The sequence below is a fragment of the Cupressus sempervirens genome, chromosome 8 (genome assembly GCF_028749045.1).
Source record: "Cupressus sempervirens isolate cs-2001-9-10 chromosome 8, ASM2874904v1, whole genome shotgun sequence".
NCBI classification, from domain to species: Eukaryota; Viridiplantae; Streptophyta; class Pinopsida; order Cupressales; family Cupressaceae; genus Cupressus; species Cupressus sempervirens.
Window position 1 is genome coordinate 480925566 of NC_143125.1, and position 25030 is coordinate 480950595.

Here is a 25030-nt window from a genome sequence, read left to right on the forward strand (position 1 = left end):
GCATACGTTGACTTCTCTGAACTATATTTATACTCTTTTTTTGGAGAAGCAGTCCTCAACGCTAATTAAGGTTTCTTCTGAGTAATCTCTTTACCTTCCCATGTGACATCTTAATAGGCTCCCTTTTATTTCTTTGACAAACCAAACATTCAGCCACAAATTTTTGAACATCCCCTTTCAGTTCTCCCTAAAGAAGTCTTTCTTGACTCGATGATCCCTTCAAAAATCTTAAATGACCACCTATTGGAGACTCATGAAGCTCTATGAGGATCTTTTGTTTGAGAGTGGAGCTCTTATTTAAGTACAATCACTCTTTATACCATAAAGCATCTCCCTTCCAACCTCTTAAATGATGCACCATCTACATTTATTCATACTCACACCATTGATGTGAGCAATTCAAAGGATGTGTAATTTAGTCATTTGACATGCATTGAGATTCCAACATGTTTGGCGATTTCATCATTTGTTCATACATTAGATGCAAACATATTGTGGAACAAAGTAACGAGAATCGGAATCGGATCAGAATCAGCAAGGCCGAATCAAATCGTGAATCGGCATGAATTGGCAATGAATCGGCAAATTTGAAAAAACCCTTTAAATTTAGAGATTTTCACAATTTAAAACTTATTTCATGCACCCTTTATTGAATATAACGTAAACACACTATAACATCATCAAATAGAAGTTAAAACTTAACATACATAAACATGGAAGTTTGGAACGTAAAATCCATCACATACGTAACTATGTTATCTAAAATGATCAAATCAAATTATCATAATGATTCAAATCATAGAATGTATGTAAGATGAAGATCTGTTGATGTGAGTTTTGTATCACTTACATAACATATTTGGATTTGAATATTCAATATGGGATATCAAACATGCAACTCCTCTCTTGAAAAGTTATTACTCATGAAGACATAAGCAATAACTCCAATGTTCCTTACACCGTTGGATGCTCAGTTTTATCGATGTGATTCGCTGGTAATCACGTAGGCGGCCTTACGCAAATTGTTGAGGATGACTTGGACTTTGGTGGGATGAAGGTGATGGTGACTCAGCTTGTGAAATGTGTGGAGGCAGATAATGTTGATGGTAGTGATGATGGAGGATGTGTCTGCCAATGGTGATGTTGATGGGAAAGCGATGGTCGTGGAAGGTGAATGGATGTGTTCTAATGCTTGACCTACTCCTTCTAACTTCCCTCTCTAAGCTTCGACTACCCAGCTACTCACTATTCTACTCCTACTCCTATGAATGGAAGGTTAGCAAATGGACGGGGATCGAACCTAATGAGAGCTGACCAGCAGCCTCACTTCCACAGGTGCAATGATTCAAAGGAACAATAAACTAGTTTACCACACAAAGCTTCCCAACCAGCCGCTAGGATGCTAGTGGCCTATTATTGATCCCTATCAAACATTTACCAATGCTACCATACAACTATCCATCTACTTTAACTTCACTTAAACAACTTCAAATGCAACCAACTTAAAACAACTTGAAAGAAAATCTAACTATGTGGAAGTAGAAAACATGCAATAATACCCAATGTTCTTAATCAACATGCAAATCGCAACAATGAAAAAGAGAGCAATTTTGGTATTATCTTCGCAACAATTTCTCCAACCACCTTACAAATGAGAGCAAATGGCCTTTATAGGGGCCAGAAATACAACAGACGGTGGAGATCAAAACAATATCAACGATCCAGATTGGATCCTCAAAACCCTAATTAGGGTTGCCACCCCATCGGCCAATGAGAAGCCACCACCTCATCAATGGACCAATGAAAAAAGTGCAAAAAGTGGCAACCAATGAGAAGGCACCAAAATGGTGGCCAATCAGAAATAGACACTTGTCCTATTCTAGAAGAAAGAGAAATTGACACTTGGGCTTACATCAAATGATCTAATATAAATCTTCCCTTTTCTTTCATCTTCTTAGCTAAGGCAATGAACTTAGCTAACCTTTCGTTAACTTCCTCCATAGGAGGACAAGGTGTGTGCTTCGCTCTGAGTTTCGCTGAGTTCGCCACGTTGCTTGCTGCTTGTAGTATCTTTTCGTGATCCTTCTCATATTCCTTCGCAAATCCAATAAAAGCATTGAGAGAGGAAAGGGTGCCTAAATGCTTCTTCTTGATAGCAACCTTTCCCAACTCATCCAACCTTGATCCAAAATCTGTCTCGTTGTCATCATCTTTGCCAAGGGGGATTGTCCTTCCTTTAGTCTGTCCTTCATCCGTATCATGTCCACTGTAGCGATATTGGTGTCGGTTATTCTCTTCATTTTCGAGAAGAAGGGAGTTTTGGGCATCATATCCTCTGTTTTTCTTAGTGTTTGCCCGCTTGGGATTCTTACTTGTACTAACATCCTCCATGCTCGTCGCCCTATTATGGGATGGTAGAGTGGTGGACCAGAAGGCAAGTAGAACCAAGAGGAGCAATCCTTAGACTAGAACGAAAGAAGGATGTCAGCTTAAGGACCCCTTGCAACTCTAGATGATGAAAATTCACCTTAACCAATAATCTTATAGCGACTTTTCGGAACTTAGGACAAGATCTCAAGAACTTCAAATCCCTTTGCAAATCAGAAATTTAAACCTTTAAAGCTTCACCATGAATTGTCCATGTCACAAAATCAGATCTGCCTCAAGAAAATGCCAAGAGTGGAAAGTTCTACCCTTGTCTTAATTCGCCCAAGCATGGAAGTCCTCAATTTGCCCAAAATGTCACCTAGGGCACAAATCGCAGCCCACAAAAGGAGAACAAATCATTAAACTCTGCAAAAATCTGCCCTCAAAGGAAATCGCCAAGGCCTGAAAATGGCCAAATGTAAGCAAAATCGCCCAACAAATGCAAGAACACTGCCTTCCACAAAATCGCCAAGCATGGAAAAATCTGCTCCTCAAGGAAATTCGCTCAACAAAGGAGAGGAAGAAATGAATTGTGAAAAAGAAATGGGAGAGAGGTCTCCTTTATACCCAATTTCTTTTCCCTCTAAGCTGGCCGACTTGGTCCTGGAGGAGACAAAAAACAAAAATTAAATCAAAGTCATGGCCCATAATTAAATACCTAGCTCAAAATTTAATTTTGCCAAAAGGAAAATTGCACTTTAAATTGCCATTTAGCTCCAAATTGCAAAAAAAGAAATTAAATAATGCCTTGAGGATGTTAAATATTTCCATTTTAATGAGGGTTTAGTAAGTTATACGTCATTAAATTTGGATTTTGGCTAACCAAAAGCCATTTTTTCAATATTAAATTACCAATTTCATTAAAGGTAAAAAGCTTTCAAGGCAATTTTCATCTATTAAAGCCAATTTTTTGCAATTTCTCTCTAAATCGATTTTGCTATGCCAATAAAAAATAAAATAAAATAAAATTGCATCTAGAACCAAAAATCGATTTTTTGCAATTTAGCCCCATTTCAACAAAATTAAAATTTTCACCAAAGAAAAATTTGAGATTTTCCAAAACTTAAGTCTGGCAAAATTTTTTCTTTTTAAAGATTTAAAAAAAAATAAATTTACACATTTATATCCGGATTTTCAAAAGAAAATATCTAAGTACAAATTTACAATTTTATCCTGCCAAATATTGCTCTTTAAAATTTTGTTCGGCCTAAGGATGAAATTGGTTGCTCTGGAAAATCAAGTTGAAACCGGGTGAAAATAAGCTAAGCCTCCCCACAATTGTCCTGAAGGTGCCAAGGCATGAAATTTTCAAAACTCAAAAAATTTGGACAACCCAAAAATTTGCCGAGGCGATAAAAAAAAGGGGGGTCCCCAAAATATTGGGGTGATGGTGTGAAAACCTCACAACAAGATCCATAAGACATCAAATCATAAATGTATGTAAGAAATTAAGAATCTAAGATGAAGATCCATGAAAGTTTGAAACGTATGTCTATCAATGATTCAGTATCAATATCTGTAAACAAGATATAAAAACAAGGCTCCAGCTCAAGCCTTAGGCTCATAGTCATCATCATCCTCAACATCATCCTCAAGTTCGGCTACAGCCTCAGCCTCAGCCTCTGAGTATCCAATCTGCCTACTAGAAAGGCGTCTAATGTAGGTCCTAGAGGACTGTCGAGCCATATCCCCCACATGTAAGATGGGCTCAAGAACGGCGTCGCTAGGGCTTGTCTCTGTGCGTGCGAGTGTGCGTCTACCAATGCCTGAAGAACATGCTCTAGCTGCCTCAGCCTCTATATCCACCTGGTCAACCCACGCATGGTCTTCCTCAGTGAAGACTAGATCCACAACCTCTGTGAGCCACTCTGATTTTGGATCAATCGGCTCCAAAATGATCGAAGAGGAGTCAATGCCCAAAATTTGTCTAATCCTAAGACAGAGGTTGTAATGAATAAAGACAAGATTATTCAACCTTTGCATTGTCAACCTATTTCTCTTCTTCGAGTGGATGTGCTCGAATGTGGACCAACTGCGCTCACATCCAGAAGCATTGCTTGGCTGACTTAGAATACGGATGGCAATTTTTTGAAGTTTTGGGGTTGTGGCCCCAAACATTTGCCACCATCTATCTGAAATAAGGGAAAATAAAAACAATTAGTCTCATTTACAAATTACAACTCTAAAATTACATAATCAACTTTAAGTTTAGAATCTAGATTCATGAACGTTGAATATATTTTAATTTTTACCTGGTTGTATTGTTGCCCGAGCATCAATGACCATCCTACTAGAGAAAAGTGGCCCTTCTTTATTATTGAACTTATCAAGCTCAATAATTGCAGCAGCGCTATGCTCATCACTACTTAACCTCTGGATCACTGTATATAATCCAGTGAGAAACTCCTCATCTGCCTTGAAGTCAGGACAGAAACGAACTGCTGGATTCAAAAAGTAAGCTGCTGCATGGATGGGTCCATGGAGCTGATTTTGCCATCTCCTATCAATGATATCCCAAATAGGGGCATACTTCTCTTGCACTCCTGCATACTGGGCTCTAATGGCCTCCTTGGCCCTATCCATGCCTTCATATATGTAGCCCATAGAGGGCTTCTCCCCATCAGCAGTTCATAGGAGAGATATAAGGGGCTCAGTGGCCTACATGTAAAGTAAAACAAAAATTTGAGTCAAAACTTAAATATAGAATAATATAACTTAAGGTAAAACTAAATCATTAAACAATTAGCATAGTAAATTGTAAAATACTAAATGTTAAATTGCAATAAATTTACCTTAAGGATTTCTCTAGTAGGTTTCCATGACCATCGTCATCAAATATGCAATCCACCACATCTATCCCTGTAGTGGTCGTAGCATAGGAAGATGAAATCCACTCTCGCCCAACAAACATACTCCTCAAATCATCCCTTGGTGTCAACAAGGATTGCAAGGTGATGAAATTCGAGGCAAACCTCGTGATCCTTAGACGAGCTAACTCCTTGCCTCCTGTGTACTTCCTCATTGTGCTAAGGACAAATGAATGATTATAAATAAACTTGCATATGTTTTTTGCCCTTTCCACACATGACTTGACCCACTCAAGTTTGCCAATTTCCTCCAACATGAGGTCAATGCAATGTGTTGCACAAAGGGACCAAAATATGGTGGGGTGCCTCTCCATCAAAAGTTTACGTTCAACAATTTTAAGTTAATTAGAAATTCAAATTTCAAATATGTTAGAACTTAGGAAACTTAGAATTATAAAAAGTTCAAAATTCAAATAAATTTATTTTCAAAACTTGAAAAGTTAAAAGTTTACCTGCAGCAACATAACTTGCTGCATTATTTGTCACCACTTGCACCACATGTTGTTCCCCCACCTCTGCTATGACTTCCTCAATAACCTCACATAAGTATGTGGCGTTTTTTACATGAGTAGAAACATCAATGGATTTGAGAAACATGGTATATCCTACAAGTAACAAAACAATGAATTATAATGTTAAGTGGATCATCAACAAATTAGCAATCAACAAATCAAAGTTTGAAATAGTCAATCACGATTCAAAATTATGTATGTAGGAAAGTAGAATGATCAATCACCTCCACAAGATACAAGAAAATTGAGGAGTGTTCTTCCCCTCCTATCTGTCCAACCATCAGTCATGATGGTGCAACCCTTTTCGATCCACTCCTTTCGGTTGTCCTCAAGCTCAACCCTCATATCTTCTACCATTTCATCCAAGAGGTATCCACTCAACTCAGCCTCAGTTGGGGCTTTAAACCCTGGACCACAAATAGCAACTGCATCTATCATGTTCTGCCAATAAGGAGCCCTGTCACAAATAGATAATGATATTGATTAGAAATTTAGATGTAAAAAACTCAAATCATAAAACAAGTAGATATAATTAAAGTTTTACTTTTATTTTTAACTTTAAAGAAAACAAAGAAAAAAGAATCAATTATCTGGTTGCAATAAATGGAATGCTGCAAAAGTACCAAAATTTGCAAATCTCTTTTCTGGCAGCATCATGAATCTCCTTGTTCAAACCCATGCCCTCAAGCGTGGGTTGGGAGCCAGGAGTAGTGTGGGGCACAGAGTAACTATCCATTCTATTTTTTCGCACTTTAGGTCGCAATAGGCTGGTGTTGGACTCTGTCTCAGTATAAGACCGACTACCACTAGCACTCGCATGAGCACTAGAACTAGGACAAAAAGGAGGCTTGGAAGAACCCTCTCCAACACAATCTACAGATGTAGAAGCTGATGCAGATGCAGATGTAGATGCGGCTGTAGATACGGGAGCATGGGAGCCAATACCTCTTAAACCCTTCAAGTTGCATTTTCTTATTCAATTTGTCTTGTTCAATTTTTTCTAATGCCACTAAACAAGTGCGTTTTGCCTCAGCAGTTTGTTGAGTGCAAATTGTGACATCATGTTCAGGTATAGCAGCAATGTGGTATTTCAATCTATAGATACCTCCAGAATTTATTTTTTCTTTACAAGATATACATTTTGTTTGAAATTTGGTTTTTCCAGGAAACTCTTCGTTATATTTTCAACATTTATCCTTATTACCCATTTTGGGAAATGAAAGCAAAGGGCTGCTGCAATAAAAAAGTTACTGTAAAATATCAAAGTTTGAAACTAATAAACAAAAGCTACAAAACAACAAACCCTAGTTTGCAATTTAGTAAAAATAAAAAACATTCAAGATTTGCAAATGAGAACTAAAAAAATTTAACAAAAAATGCATAATACACTAACATGCAAAAAAAAAACCACCACTTACCTCTTGCAAATGAGTTGAGGAGTGTTGATATTGACTTCTTAATGCTCTCGATGTAATTTATGGCCTCCCTAGATGGACTTCTGATCTCTTTGGTGCTCTTCCTTCTTGCCGGTTGGAAACCTATGGTTTTTCTTTTCTCTTCTTCTCTCTCACTCTTCCTCTCTTCTACTCATGCCAAGCAATTAGAAGGCCCTTTAGGGTTATGACAAAGAGGAAAGGCAAAAAGGAAAGCAAATAAAACATGTGTTTTTTTTATAAATTTCAAGTCAACTTCCTAGCTGCCGTGGGCGATTCACAGGAGAGATTTATGTGATTTTTGGCATGAATCGGGTTATAACAAAGAAGAAAGGCAAAAAGGAAAGCAAATAAAACATGTGTTTTTTTAATAATTTTCAAGTCAACTTCCTAGCTGCCGTGGGTGATTCACAGGCCTGAATCGGCGATTTAGGCCAAAGAATCGGCTCCAGCAATTCAAGATTCATAAAAAATCGTTAAGCATGAATCTTATTGCGATTTGGGCAATTTTTAGGCGATTTTCGGAACTATGTTATGGAATAACTAGTGTAGTTACACGACATGGATTATGTTTCCACCACCACCTCTTGCTAACACTATAGAGTTCTAATTGGCTTCATCAAGAGCTTCCAATGATTCTTCACAAGAGGACATGTTGTGGTATGTGCAACGTAGTCACATGACATGCACTAGGGTTGGAACTTTACTTGTTGCTATTATAGAGTTTATAGATGTTTCATTAGGGTTTGCAATGATTCTTCATATTAGGAGATCTCATAGGGAGCATCTCAACCATGTGGCATGCATTGAGATTCCACGTCCACGAACTACACCTTTGGCACTTAATGCAAATCTACTCCCACATTGTCTGGAATAGTCATCCTCTTTAGTTAAACCTGGTGTTCTCGATCTGATTACAGTGGCACTTACCATTAACATGGAGGGCTCCATTGCACAACTTGTAGAGACAATATTTCAAATTTTTACCCCACAGTTTAATGAAATTTTTTCTTACCTTCATTTTTGAGTGGTAGGATCTTTTGCATTTACCTTTGGGCTCTTTTCTTTGTGAGGGCAGAAATATTATTTGACAAGCATGGATCTCTTTGTACAGACCCTCTCTCTATATATCTCTGTCTCCCATCCTTTGAGGGGTGTCATATTACATGGTTACCTAACATAGCCTAGTTGTTGGGACCCATATCTATTTCCTCCCAAGTTACAGCTAAGGGGGACTTTGGTGTACATAATTTAGTTTAGGTAAGATAATGTTCATCCCTAGAGTAATTTTTACCTAGTTATTAAGATATTATGGATGTTTAATTATCCTCACCTAGCTAACTAACAGTGACATGTATGCACCTTGATTTGAGATACACAAGTAACACCAGCCTTCCTTAATCATTGATTGATGGTAGTTAATTGCTCCTTCTGTTTAATCATGACCACCTTTCTATTAGTTAAATTAACTCACCTCTTGATTGAAAGTGATAAAGAGAGGTAAATTCATAACTCTTGAACTTATTGTATCCTTCATTCATGAATACTAAAGATTTCTATATATGTAACAATTCTTTTTGTAATTAAGCTTAAAATGATTGAATAATAAATATCATTATTCTGAGGTCTCCAATTCTACACTTTAGGTCCTAGGTAGAATTTTTGTTGTTTATGGCAAAATTCTAACAATTGTTGATTGCCACGTATTAGCAGATTTTAAATTGCAATATGATTTAAAATATGCTGAGCAGAAAGTATGGTGATGTATCCAAGTTATTATATCTTATTTTGCCTCCATGCTGGCTATTTGCTTTTTAATCCTAAATCTAGTAGTCCGCCTTTCTGTCTAGAATTTGACGCTTTAAATACACAATCAATATTTTTGTAGTTAAACAATTTTATTTCTTTCCCGAGGATATTTTTGGCAATGGTATTCATGTGATGAGTGTGCAATTTGACATGCCTATGTTTTTGGGCCACCATGCGTGATGCCGCTTTATTCATTTTTTCATTGAGTTTGCTTTTTTCTGCGATAGTATATTTTTCTTCTTTATAATAAAATTACTTGCTAATTCTGGTTTGTTTTATTTTGAAGCTCATGACCAGGAGAATGGCTTTCACAACAGAGAATTCAGAACTGTATCATTTAAGAGGAGTTTTCATGCTACAGGTAAAGATTTCCATTATTTATAAATGTAGCTTCTAAATTTGATTATGGATCACACTTTGTGATCCATCATCAGTATGAAAGAAAGAGAACAAGAGGAGAAATATCACTCTTTGTGATCCATCATTAGGATGAAAGAAAGAGAAATTTCTCCTCTTGTCCTCTTTCTTTCATCCTGATGATGGATCATAGAGTGTGATCCAAAACTTTGATGCAGAAAAACTTACACAATCAAATCCAGAAGCTACATTTGTAATTGATCTCATGGATTGTGAAAATCTACCAGCTCTTATTTCTATTATTGTTACAACATAATGCAAACAGACCATAGAACAAAAGAATTTTTTCATATTTTAAGTGAAGGATCTTACAGATTGATATATGTTTTCCTGTCTACAGGAATGACTGGGATGGCTGCCAGAGACTTCTATGATATTCTTGGAATAAGCAAGGATGCAGGTCAAGGGGAAATCAAGAAGGCTTATTATGCGGTATGCTATGCCATCCACCAAAATGATAAATATTTACGGTAGCCAAGAATCAAGTTTAATTTCTTTGGCTTCTCATGTTAATATGCTAGAGTTTTCTCTGATACTCTCATTTTCAGGTTTCTGAATATGAGCTCCTTGACTTTTGCATTTGGGATTTAAGTATTTTAGACATATTGTTTGCTAGAATTTGTTTTTGTACATGTAGCCTCTGCAGGGTGCTGCTCACATTGTTCCCTTTAAGAACACACTCTTTTGAGGACAATAAATTGAGCATTAACCTTATCCAGTTTTTATTTTTAGCTTGCTAAGAAGCATCATCCTGATGTAAATAAAGGGGATCCAGATGCAGAGAAAAAATTCCAGGAAATTCAACATGCTTATGAGGTGAGACGTTTAGCTCTCTGCAATATGACACACATTTCACTTTGGGAAAAATTTAGCAACAGCATTCAAGTTGAGTTTAAGCTTATTCTTTTTGTCTGTAATGCTGAAATTTGACATGATCCCTATGATAGGTACTCAAAGATGATGAGAAACGATCGCTATATGATAGGGTAATGTTCTCACTTCCACTTGTATAGTAGTTTGAATATTCTGTCATCTGAAAGAAATAAGAAGATAGCACTGAATTTCTGCTTTTCCAATTTCTCGTTTCTTATCATATAAATACATGGTCTTTTCCAAATTGGATTCATTTTCATCTTCATCTGCATTGTGTTTCTGTAAGTAATTTTGTTCTTGTACAGCTAGCATTCTTTGATGCTTGTATTGATATTTTGATGTGGGCACCACTCTTTGACATTCTCTAATCCTATGCATGAATTAGATTTGTTGGCTTCAGCTTCTCCTTGAGGCAAATATGGAAGAGCACTTTATTTTCAAATGAATATACAATAAGGCTCAAGGTAGGTACTATTGCTTTTATAAAATTTCCAGTGGCTCACTATCCACTTTCTTTCTCTTTCTAGATTGGCGGTGCTTGGGTTTTTTCTTGAGGGTGGCTATTACCTTTAGGCGTAGGGTTTTATAGGGGACCTCCAGGCCCACCAAATTGAGCACCGTATTCTTTAAGCCAGTCACTAGCATTAGAGGCATTAGATGCCCTCCAAACTCCACAGCTTTTCACACTGTTGATGACTAATTAGTGAAACAATGTACTTTTGTGTGCACTACCTTTGCATGCACTAGAACTGGGGCACATCATCTTAATCACCAAAGCATAGTAATTGTGTTTTTCTCCTAGGTGTGGTCTCACTTTTAGGCATGTGTCACCACTTCTTTCCCACCTGCAATTATATTTTAGACGTGGAGGGTCATTGACCATGAACGTTAGGAGATCTCGAGGAAGAGCTTTGGGGCAATGCCTTGTGACTTGCCAATGGCATCCATTTGAGGCATCTTAGCTTATGGCATATTGTATAGGGGACATCATTGGGGTTTGTGTCAATTCCTTCATTGTTATTGGTGAGTGGTTTGGTTCTTCATTTAGTGACATGTATTAGACCTATTTCACCCCCTGTTAGGAAATCTGTATACTTGTCCCTTTTTCTTTGGTGACATGTCCCTTCTATTGGATATTTGGACTTCTTTATGAATTTTTTTAGTCATTTTGATATTTTCCTGGTTTTTCTCTTTTGATAGGATTAGGACTTCCCTGTTTTGGGTTCACCCCTTCTTTTTGTTTGTCATAATGACTTTTGGCTACCCACTGTTATTTTGCTTTTGGTTATCTTTTAGCTTGTAGCTTTTTGGCATCCTCTTATTGGCTCTCTATTACAATTGTTTCCAACTGTATTTCTGAGTCCCATTGGCCTATTTTGATCACATTGTGTCATTAACATAATTTCTTCATTTTTTTTAGAATCACAAAATGAAAAAATTGCTGTTTTAGATCATTAACAGCCAGACTTGTATACATTTCTTCTAAATTAACCTTTGTTTTTTTCTTTTGAATTGAATATTGATTACAGACGTCTCGCTGATGAGAGCATCAATATCAGATCAATAAAAGCTCCTTAAGAGGAAAAACATTTGTAATCACCTATGGAAGACCAAGAGTCACTCCTTAGAAATCCACTTCTATTTAGAAAATTCCACTTTAGATGTCCTTTTGGGGAATTAAACTTGGGCCTCCACGATAAGAATCCAACATTTTAACCAATTAAGCTAACCTTTGGACAACCTTCTTTTGTTATAATCCTTGATGAATTTGTTTTAATCAATTCATTTAGGATTTGTATATGTGTGTTGCTTTGTAAATCGCTTTGTGAATGCTGTTTCTACTTCCTGCCACGAATCTTTGTCATTAGCTTTTAATTGATCATACCATTTGATCTTGAGGTCTTGTAGCATGCCTATAAATAACTTGTCTTGTCTTCTGTGATTTCATACTCGTTCCATTAATATTCCTAATAAATATAGAGGGAGACTTGAGTGGCAATGTGACGCTTTTTCTTGGGCAGCAACATGAGGTGTTGCTTGGGAAACAACTTTCCTAGGTGTTTGACTATTACAACTTTGTTCATTTTTTTCCAGAACTTGCATAATTTTTGTGGAGAATCCAAATATGCAACTTTTTAGTTTCCCAAGGCATCATTTAGGCAATAGGTTTTTTCCCATGTCTGCAATAATTTGAGTCCTTCCTCTCCAAATTATCACTTTGGTGATAGAAGAACTTCTTAGATCATCATCTTGGATCTTGCCTCCATGGTGATAGCTTGAGAACTTCTTAGGTCACCATTTTAGATAACTAGGTCTTCCATCCTTTCGAGGTCTTTTGGAAGCATTGACCTCATTTTGAAAGGTGTTGATTAGGCTAGATTTGGTGGCCTTTCTAGAGCACAAGGGCTCCTTACTTTACAAGGTATCTCTTGAGTGATAGCATGAAGCCTTTATTTGACAACAAAAAGAGTTGTTTCTTAGGTGAAACTTATCTAGCATTGAAATTGCTTCGCTAGAGGTGTTGAGTAATATTATGCGGACACAATTGGGACACAATCACTATACACGGTCTTGGCTCAATCTTAAACAAGTCTCCTAGATTAATCTCTTTTTCTAGAACCAATCTTTTGCTCACCATCGTACAACCTTCCTTACTGAAGGCTACCTTGCATTCTTAAAATATTCATTTTACTCATTGAAATTAGGTTCCTCTAATGCCTCCACATTTTCCCTAGATTATAGTTTCTATATAAAAGTAAGTAGGACTTTTAGGGTACATTTTTGCTTTGATTGAGTTCCCAAAAGCAAGTTTGGAAACATTATAATCTAAAAGCTGAATTCATAATTAGACACTCTTGAGTTAGAAGTATACATATATCAGATTAATAGATTGCTTGAATCAGATTTTAAATTTTCTCGCTAGGGTGATTTGATGAGGTGTTAGGAGATCCCTACCCTAGGCCTAGGAGCAGATATACCGTCCTTCCTGGTTTCATGTGGCCCTTGGCATACAAATGAGGTGGCATAACCAGTGTGGTCTCCTATCACCATTCACCTTATCCTTGTTACTCCTACCTCACATTCACTGGTTGAGCACCCCTATACATTTGTTCAGCATTATAGAGTTTTTGAGGATAATTCACAACAAAGTGCCCAGAAAGTCCCTCCTTCCTAAGCCCAAAAGTGGGTCCCGTCTCCCCCTTTGGCACCATGGAACTCCTTAGTCACATAGCAAGAGGTGGTTTTCTTGGAAGGCAATCTTATCACCATTTTCTCTCTTGTGACTACCTATTTGCCCTACCATGGCTAATTGCATCAAGCAGAAAACATACACGATAAACTCTATACTGCAACATTCATGACTTAGCAGATGAAATGCATATTAGTTCACATGTATGCAGATGTCTATAACTTTGTATATATATCTATATGTAAGCTGTCACATACTACTATTATATTCTTGAATTATTTTATAGATAAAATTAGTGTTATGAATATTATCTATATGCTCATCTGTTATGCATCTTTGAATCGCATCATAATTTTTGGCTACACATTTAATTCAAAGAAAATAGTCATGTTGATGTGAGTTTTATCTTACTCTGAGGAAATGCAGAAACCGTGCAGTACCCCAAACATCACAAACATTCACCATGGAAACAAACAAAGAAGAAGGAATTATGTTGGTCTGATTATTCATATATATATATATATATATATTTAACTGAAACATTTAACTCATTTATATCAAACTCTTATGCTTTCATACGTTCTAATATATATATATATAGATATAAAATATCAAAACCTTGTATTACTAACTGATTAACTCAATATACCGAATGAGATAATATATCAATGAAGATAATATGCATCGAATGAGTTTAGTATTGGGTGATGAGGATAGCTGATACTATGAACCGTCACTAGTTATTGTTAAGACGGTGATTATTATTAAATAGAATCAGTATATTGATCGGTGTCTTCTAAAGGTATGTGTTGGGGTATGGTTACGTAGGGTCATACCCCTACGTAAACATACCTAACATACCTCAATATATATATATATATATATATATATATATATATATAATGCTTGAATTCTGAATTCTGAATCAATCAATCACAAAGGTAATTGCATCTCAGTCTATTCAGATCTGCACATAAATTTAAAACAGTATCCATACAAAGACAAAAGGAAATCAATACTTATATATAAGGACATTTATTTCAGATCAGAAATACATTTATAAGAAATTAAATTGAAGATTGTTCAAGATACTTATATATTCAGATTGTAATGCTTAGTAAGTCTCCACCAATGAACGATCTATAAATTTTACATTGTATCAGAGCGTAATTGGTAGAGGGATTTCTAAATTTAAATTCTTGAAACAACAGTGACAAACATGTCAAATAATGTTAGAGTAGAGGATAGGTTGGAAGGAGCAGCAAATTTCTTCTCATGGAAAATTCAAATTATAACAATCCTAGAAGAATTAGAACTAGAATCATTTATTGAATCAGACATTTCAATACCTGAAGATGAGGCAGAAAAGGCCATTTGGAAAAGACAAAATAATAAAGCTAGGAAAATTATTGTTGATTCAGTAAAAGATCATATTCTTCCATCCGTCTCAAATCTCAAAAATTAAGGATACATTTGAAATCAACAACTCTAGCAGATTAATTACATTAAAAAATCAACTAATGAATACAAAAATGAATAAAGGAGAGTCAATTTCATCCTTCTTCGGAAAAATTTCCGAAATAAAGAATCATCTATCTTCTATTGGAAGCAAAATAGAAGACCAAGAACCATCTATAATAGTACTTAGATGATTACCTATATCTTGGGAAGCATTCATTGAGGTTGTTAGCAGACCCTCAATACCAACTTTTGATCAACTAAAAAATGATTGCACATTAAAAAAATCAAGACTAATTTTGAGAGGGATCATTTCGAATCAAGAGGGAGAAAATCAAGCTCTTTTCTCAATCTCCAACAACAAAGGAAAGAAGAGGAAATTCAAAGGAAAGAAATATGATAAGAGGAAAGGAAATAATATTTACAAAAGAAATGATTTCTCCAAAGTTAAATGTTACAAGTGTGAGAAATTTGGACATACCTTCAGAAATTTTCCAGAAGGGGAAAAAATCCTAGCTTGCTTAGCCGAAACTAAAAAGGATGAAAATTTGTTAATTATATTTTGCTCTATCAAATGAGATGAAATCAAACGAAAATGTATGGATAATAAATAGTGGTGTTTCCCGACATATAACAAGAATCAAAGATAAGTTTGAAACTTTTTGAAATTATCTCACTGAAGGAGTCACCATTGGAGACAACTCCACATATCCAGTAAAAGGAATTGGGACCTGTTCTATACAACTAAGAATTGGGGTTACACTAAAATTGAAAAATGTTCTTTTTGTACTGGGCATAAAAAGAAATCTAGTATCAATCTCTAGAATGCTGATGAAGGGTTTCAAGTCACCTTCAATGAAGATAAAGTATTGTAATAGCCTAAAAACACTAATCTCAAGAATGCTATCACCATAGGAACTAGAGATAGGACCTTATATAAACTTTGCAACATTCAAAAGCAAGCTCTAAGTCACGAAGTGACAAATTCTAATGAAGTATGGCATAGAAGGCTTGGACATATTGGATTCAGTTCACTTCCAAATATAGAAAAAATCACCATTGGAACACCTAGCTTAAATTCAAAACATATAGTCACTTGTAAATGATGTGCTCTAGGAAAGGATATAAAAAAACCTTTTCCTCCTAGCGAAAACAAATCTAAATCAGTTATGGAACTGATTCACCCTGATTTATGTGGACCTATGCCAACACTTTCTCTAGGAGGATTCTCTTACTACATAATATTCATTAATGACTTCTCTAGAAAAACTTGGGTCTATTTTTCAAAGGTCAAAGAATCAAATGAGGTCCCATCAAAATTCAAAGAGTTCAAAGAAACAATGGAAAATCAAATGTCAAAAAGAATTAAAACGCTAAGATTAGACAATGGAGGAGAATATACCTTTGAAAATTTCAAAGCTTTTTGTACCTCTGTTGGGATTAAGAGGGAGTATATAATACCTTATAATCCTCAACAGAATGGGGTAGCAGAAAGAAAAGATAGAACCATTGTTGAAGCAGAAAAAGCCATGCTTCATGATCAAAATTTACATTTCTTATTCCGGGCAGAGGCCACCAATACAACCGTATACATTAAAAACAAATGTCCACACTCAATACTAGAAAACATAACTCCTGAAGAAGTTTTCTTAGGAACTAAACTTGACTTAAATCATCTTAGAATATTCGGTTGCCTTGTTTACATTCACATACCTAAAGAAAAAAGAACCAAGTTAGAACCATTTGGGAAGAGAGGAATATTTGTTGGGTACAATGAGTACTTCAAAGGATATAAAGTCTATATACTTGGACAAAGATCAAGTGAAGTGAGTAGAGATGTCATATTTGAAGAAAACACTGCTTTAAAATTATGTACAATTATAGAAGATGAGTCCATCACAAACTTAGATGAAAATCTACAAACTAAGATTCAGAGGGAGAACATATTGGAAGAGAATAAATCATTACCAGATATAGATAATAGAGACATCACTAATATCAAGAAAAGGCCGTTATGGGCGAGGAAATTGATTGAAGAAAATAATGTTGAGCCAGATGAAATTCCACGGAAAGCAAGAAAACTAGGAACAAATCATGTTACACTGCGTTAGTAACTGAGCTTACTAAATCTGAACCGTCAACTGTTGAACCGTCAACTGTTGAAGAAGCCCTAACTTGTCAAGCTTGGAAAGATGCTATGGTTGAGGAATATCAATCCATATTACAAAATGATGTTTGGGATATTGTACCTAGACCAAAAGATAAATCAGTTGTTTCATCAAAATGGTTATACAAAATCAAATATGCTTCTGATGGCAGTATTGAAAAGCATAAAGCAAGGTTTGTTGCTCGAAGTTTTTCTTAGAAGGCAGGTATTGATTATGAGGAAACTTTTGCTCTTGTTGCTCACTACACTTCTGTAAGAACAATTATTGTAATTGTAGCATCCAAAGGATGGAAGATACATCAAATGGATGTCAAGCCCACATTCTTGAATGGTTTCATAAATGAAGAAGTATATATTGAACAACTTGAAGGTTTTGCTATAAAAGATAAGGACAAATATGTATGTAAACTCAAGAAAGCTTTCTATGGACTCAAACAAGCACCTTGAGCTTGGTATGAAAGGATAGATAGCTACCTCACCAAACTAGGATATACAAAGAATGAAGCTGATCCTAACATCCACTTCAAAATTTCTAATGATGACATGTTAATACTTGTTTTATATGTTGATGATCTATTGATAATAGGTAATGATCATTTGATTGAAAAATGCAAACAAAATCTTATAGCTGAATTTGAAATGAAGGATCTAGGCCTATTTCTCTATTTTTTGGGCCTAGAAGTATGTCAAATGAAGGATCATTGTTTTTCTAAATCAAGGAAAGTACACTCAAGGCATTCTGACTAGATTTGGGATGATGGACAAAAAACCTCGAACAACTCCGATGGAAACTAATCTACACAAACTAAAAGAAGCTGTGAATTCTAAGCCTATTGATCCCACTCTTTACAGACAGATCATTGGACCACTTATGTATCTTGTAAATACTAGACTTGATATCTGCTATGCCACAAATGTTTTATGTTATTTTATGTGTGAACCAAAGAAGATTCATTTGATGGCTGCTAAACATTTCTTGAGATGTCTACGTCGCACTATTGGTGTTGGTTTGAAGTACAAAAATTTAGAGATCAAACTTGAAGGATATACTGATTCTGATTGGGCTAGTTGTTTCATAAACCCCAAGAGTGCTGCAGGGTGTTGCTTCACTCGTGGATCACCAATAATATCCTGGTTTAGTAGAAAGCAACCAATAGTTGCCTTGAGTTCCACTGAAGCTGAGTACATGGCAGCCTCCATGGGAGCATGTGAAGCAGTATGGATGAGAAAGCTATTATTTGGACTCTTTGGAAAACAACTAAGTCCTACAGTAATTCATTGTGATAACCAGAGTTGCATCAAGCTTTTTGCAAATCCTGTTTTCCACAATCGATTGAAGCACATTGAGACTCCTAATCATTATATAAGAAACATGGTTGACATAAGTGTTATCAAGCTGATTTATATCAGTACAAATGAGCAAAATGCTGACATTTTCACCAAGCCTCTTGCAAAGTTGAAAATAGTGTACTTGAGAGGTAAACTTGGTATGACAAATTTGTAATTACATTTGTAAATTAATATATTTATGAATAATTGAAATTAGATTGTTTGCAAACTTATGTTATGAAAGGTGACGATCTTTCTTCTATCATATCACGATCTTTCTTCTATCATATCACTATTATAAGGTGACGACCTTATTTATGGTGGATCTATCTTCTAACACCAAAAGTGTTGAAGTAAGTGTTATCCTTGTTCTTCGGGCTGAATTTTACCGAACAACATGAAAAATCTATTATGGTTCTTTGGGCCGGATTTTGCCAGGCACCATAATTTGACCACATTTTAGGTGGTGTATAACCTTGTGTTATAATTCCTTCAATTCCTTTCTTGCTAAAGACAGAGTGTGAAGTATGTTAGCTTCAAGCAATATATTTACATATATTTGGCTTATATTAAATCTGATTATTCACACACACACACACACACATAACAGAAACATTTAACTCATTTATATCAAACTCTTATGCTTTCATATGTTCTCATATATTTATAATATCAAAACCTCGTATTACTAATTGATAAACTCAATATACCAAATGAGATAATATATCAATGAAGATAATATGCATCGAATGAGTTTAGTATTGGGTGATGAGGATAGCCGATACTATGAACCGTCACCAGTTATTGTTATGGCGGTGATTATTACTAAATAGAATCGGTATATTGATCAGTGTCTTCTAAAGGTATGTGTTGGGGTATTGTTACCCAGGGTCATACCCCTACATAAACATACCTCAATACATACATATATATATATTGCTTGAGTTTTGAATTCTGAATCAATCAATCACAAAGGTAATTGCATCTCAGTCTATTCAGATCTGCACATAAATATAAAACATTATCAGTACAAAGACAAAAGGAAATCAATACTTATATATAAGGACATCTATTTCAGATCAGAAATACATTTATAAGAAATTAAATTGAAGATTGTTCAAGATACTTATATATTCAGATTGTAATGGTTAGTTTGTCTCCACCAGTAAATGATCTATAAACTTCACATTATTATAGCACCAATTTTAATGAGTCTCTTCCTTTTACAAGTGACAAGGCCTTGGCCTTTTATAGTTGTTCAATTACAATGAGCGGCTCTAATCAATTCAAGATCAAGGGCTAAGATTATGCCAACAAAGTCCTAACTTGCCTAACCACTACAAGCATCAAATGCGATCCATTTACAATTGGGCGCCTCCTTGTGGACCAATGAGAAAATTACTTTGTTCTAAAGGGCCAATAAGAAAATTGGTTTGGTAGAAGTTTGTAGAAGAAGGCACCAATTAGTAGGCCAAATGGTAAAATGCCACACGGGCTTACAAATTGTTTCTTTTCAAAGATAATTTTCTTCGACTTTTCCCTTTTGGCAAATTCAATGAATTTGGACATAATATTGGTCGCCTCTTCCTGGGACACTTGGCATGATCTAACTGGTTAAAGGTGAATGAGTGCCACCTCTGCCAATTTACCTTAATAGACGATAAATATCTCTTGATGATGAGAAATTATCTCTTGAGGATCGCTTGCAGATGTAATTGCATTGCCTGCAAGTATATGTTTTCCAATGGCAGCGATATCACTCATATATATTAAGGAAGAGACATGGGGAGACATGTCTATCCATTATTATCTAATTTGTTATTTTATTAATTAGATAATAATGGATAGACATGTCTCCCCATGTCTCTTCCTTAATAAATATAAGAGTGATTTCGCTATATTATATTATTAAGTAATCATTTGTTATTTTATTAATTAGATAATAACGGATAGACATGTCTCCCCATGTCTTTTCCTTAATATATATGACTGATATTGCTGCCATTGGAAAACATATAATTGCATTGCCTGTAAGGTATATGTTTTCCAATGGTAGAGATATTACTCTTATTTATATTAAGGAAGAGACATGGGGAGACATTTCTATCCATTATTATCTAATTAATAAAATAAAAAATGATTATATGTATATGCACTTTAGTCTCATAGTTTATCCAACTGAAGCTACCAAATATCAACACTCCCTTTTAGCTAGGGAGGATAAACACATGGCCATTTATTACCTCAATGTAATATAAAGATATTGGGAGTAATGGCCTCCAAAATGTCAACTCATTTGACATTCACCATGTACTCTTTGAGCAATGGTCTCTTGAATGTTGAGTTGCAAGATATTCACCAAAACTGTGAGTAATGGCCTCCTGAATGTCAACTCATTTGATACTCACTAAGTACTCTGTGTTATGGCCTCCTAAACACCAATTTGCATAACATTCACCATGTACTCAAAATGTTCATAAGGTATGTGTACACACATTCTCATAATGCTTACCATATGAACATTCACTATGACAAGTACAATCTATCATGATATTCAGAGACATCATAAGATATCCATCATAATAGAAAACTAAGTTATTGTAAGATCTTCACCTTTTAATAACTTATGTAAATATGGGTGATAATCATTTGGAAGTCATCACTTTCTCATGATGTACGCAGGGGGTAGGCCCATTAAAATCATGTAGTCACACACATGAACTTTTAGACTCCCTCTCAATATCAATCTTCATAATTACTCATCCAATATTACCTTTGAAGAGGTTTCAAACTGCTTGAGAGTGTGAAATCAATCTCCCTTTTCCTATAGCAGTATTCTTGGAAGAAAAGATCAAGGTATATAGTAACTTATGTAAATACGGGTGATAATCATTTGGAAGTCGTCACTTTCTCATGATGTACACAGGGGGTAGGCCCATTAAAATCATGTAGTCACACACATGAACTTTTAGACTCCCTCTCAATATCAATCTTCATAATTACTCATCCAATATTACCTTTGAAGAGGTTTCAAACTGCTTGAGAGTGTGAAATCAATCTCCCTTTTCCTATAGCAGTATTCTTGGAAGAAAAGATCAAGGTATATAGCTCATATAGAAATAATAAAAATGTTAACAGTAGTTAGGGTTTTAATTCATGCCTACAACATATTTATATTTCTCATTAATATTATCACGAGTCACATTATAATTCATATAAACTAAAATGAAACATTATCCTTCATAATAATATATGAATGTTTCCATACTTATTTGAATATAAACTATATATGTATTTTCCTATTGATAATGGAAGAACTTAAGCAATATGTCTCATAATAATAAGGAATGTAAACTTAAATCATACGTGCGACACATACTTTATGGGTTCGGTACCAATTATCCTTAATAAACCTTAACATATCTTCCGTTGAGATGAATTTACCATGCATGTTTATCTCCTCAACATAATCGTTGACATTTCCCCAGTTTGATGGACTGTGCACGTCACCGAGACTCTTTATTCTATCAACCACGTGGCTTCCTTCATTATCATTCTTCGGCATCAGAATGCTGATGCGAACTCTTAACTTTGTTACGTGACTCTAGTAATAGTCCTTCGTTCCATCCCAGGTAATGGCTGGATTGTGCTTGCAAATTCATGCATGTGGTTGTGACTAGTTCTTTGACCAATTAGTAGACTCCTTTCGCTCCTAATGGTTCATTGCTTGATTGGTGGTAAGTTTATGTTTTGAACAAGTCTTACTACCCGATTGAAATGATATAGTGCCCTTTTATGATATGATCTAGTCAGTTTGACCATCTCGCGTTCTTTCACGCAAACCAATTTTGGTTTTGCCTTTCCTTAATTAAGACTCATCCTTTTAATCTCCTCCTTTGATTGGCCTTCTTTGCTGAATGTATACTGAATAGTGATATGATTTGATGTGATTCCCTTTCATTGACTGCACACGCCTGTACCCTATTTACTTCGATGTGACTTTTTACTTCTCCAAACTTTGATTCGTATGACATTATCTTTTAAAAAAACTTCTTCAACTTATTAATTGCATTCCATGTAGAGGATATCGTCCTTATTGTCTTCTGGTGAGCCAACTATGGTATTTGTGCATTCAATGGTGGTAATGTTTCGTACTTGCCTTCCTATTCTGCATGGTACGATCCTTATTTGATGCTCAGTTTGATTTGAATCTATCTTTTTATTTGATTTACCTCTGCAAGTAAGGTTCTGATACCATGTTAAGAAATGAGAATCGCTTCCAGATGTAATTGCATTGCCTATAAGGTATATGTTTTTCAATGGCAGTGATATCACTCTTATTTATATTAAGAAAGAGATATGGGGAGACATGTCTTTTCATGAGACATGTCTATCCATTATTATCTGATTAACATAATAACAAATGATTATTTAATAATATATATACACACACACACACACACACACACATATATACATATATGCACTTTAGTCTCGTAATTTATCCAACTAAAGCTACCAAACATCAACAAGCCCCACCCAAAATGAAAAGGAAACAATACATATAGACTTCCCAAAAATTGCATGGTAAAGATAACCAATTCCCAACCACTTCACAACTAATAGAAGCTTATTAAATAAATCCTATATTTTGCTCATAATAATATTGTATAATATGGTACACCCCACTTTGAAAAAGAAACATAGTATAGAAATACAATAACAATTTATATTACCAAAATAGGATAAAATAGGAATAATATTTTAATTGGACAATAATGATTTAAATAAAATCAATAATAAAAACAATACATCATAAAGCACAAATAAATTAATATAAATTACTCTAAAATGAATGCATCATTAAATACAATTAAACCAACAATATCAACACCCTCAATCCAAGCCAAGACACGAGTAAGGGATTTAGGTGAATCAAGATATTTCATCATGACAATTTGATAGGTAATCTCAATATCAGGATTGTTCCTTTAAGCAAGACAATGGCATGAGCTAGGTTCAAATGGGCCTTGATGCTATTTCCCTTTCAACCACCATAAAGGATTATAAAAGCATCAAACCTGCGAAACCAGTTGGAGTTAATGCTTGGTACCTGTATAATCACTTGCACAAGACAATAATATATATTAGCTAATACAATAAGTGAAGGGGGATATGTAACATTGTATTGGCCTCATGAACTAGTAATACGATATCATTCCTCTTCACACAAACACATCATGAGAAAGAACAACACAAGCATGTACTTAAAGCATGCCAGAATCCTATATCATCCTTAGTAACATCACCAGAATCATGGGTTTGTTGGTAACAATAGATCATAAACACAAAACTTAATCATAAAGAAACCCTAATTAATGACCCTAAGAACATTGTATGCATCACACCACATCATCAAATGACATCATCATCAAGTCCTAAATATTAGTCCACCACATACATCGAAGTCCTGAAAGGTCCTTAACACATAAGCATAGATGGAAATTCATGGGAGAGTTTCACAAATCATAAGCAACATTCGTAGCAACATCAATAGTTCTATCATATATAGGTCATCAATAGCACCATCAAGTCTTGAAATATAAGGTCATTATGAATAGTCCACTAGAATTGACTAGATAAGTAACTTCACATACACACATAATAAAGCCTCAAGCTCAAATAAGTAGAAGTGAAGATATGAAAAGGTATTACAACATCAAATAGACTTACCGTAGCTGCATTAAGTGTAAGTTCATTGGCATAGTACCTTCTTGTTGTGTTAGGGTGGCAGAGGTGTTACATCTTTGCCTTCTAGAATTTGACTTAGTCTTGGAAGTCAGAAAAGCTAAGATGGAAGCACATCATACATTATATCAAAACATCTTTTAAACAATATTATAGACATACTTGTCTTAGAATTCATGCAATGATAATTAAAAGTAATCTTCATAAAAATGGTCAGACTCAATACATACATTTATCCACATCAACTCATATTGCTACCTACTAGTATAAATTTGACTTTGATCCAACCAAAGTATACATGGAGACTTCTTTTTTTATAAGCAATCGAAAACAATGTGTTCCAATATAAACAATCATATAAATCAATTTCTCAGTGAAAACGGTTAGCCAACAACACACTAAGATCTCACTCACTCACTCAAAGTCACCATTATCATACATTTAAGCCATGAATATTATTTCACCAATTTACGCAATATCACTCAAAATACCATCATTGCATTAACTTTTAAGCAAGGTAAGTAACTTGAATCACTTAATTTCCTCAAGAATATAAAATAAATTTCAAATTCAACTTCATTTCTAAGAGACATTTGTCCATGATACAATTTCTATATCTTTTTAATTTCCACAAATAGCTAACAAAACTCATAAGCCATTACAATATCTGTATCATTAAATCACGATGAACCATTCTATTTCCAATATGCAACAATGAACATAACCAGATGTGCATATTATTATTGTTTATTGTTTAATACTATTTTAAGAAGGGGGCATTGCAGTTCCTTGCTGAATTA

The 25030-nt window shown here is 35.0% G+C and overlaps 1 protein-coding gene across 1 annotated transcript in view; it reads left to right on the forward strand.

Annotated features, from left to right (window-relative positions):
• The window catches only part of LOC149543309 (chaperone protein dnaJ GFA2, mitochondrial-like), a 110640-nt gene that overhangs the window by 17062 nt on the left and 68548 nt on the right, over positions 1–25030 (forward strand). The window contains exons 3-6 of the mRNA XM_089798144.1: positions 9335–9409; positions 9806–9897; positions 10198–10281; positions 10413–10451. Coding sequence (XP_089654270.1) covers positions 9335–9409; positions 9806–9897; positions 10198–10281; positions 10413–10451 — 290 coding nt within the window. The remainder of the gene's footprint in view (positions 1–9334; positions 9410–9805; positions 9898–10197; positions 10282–10412; positions 10452–25030) is intronic.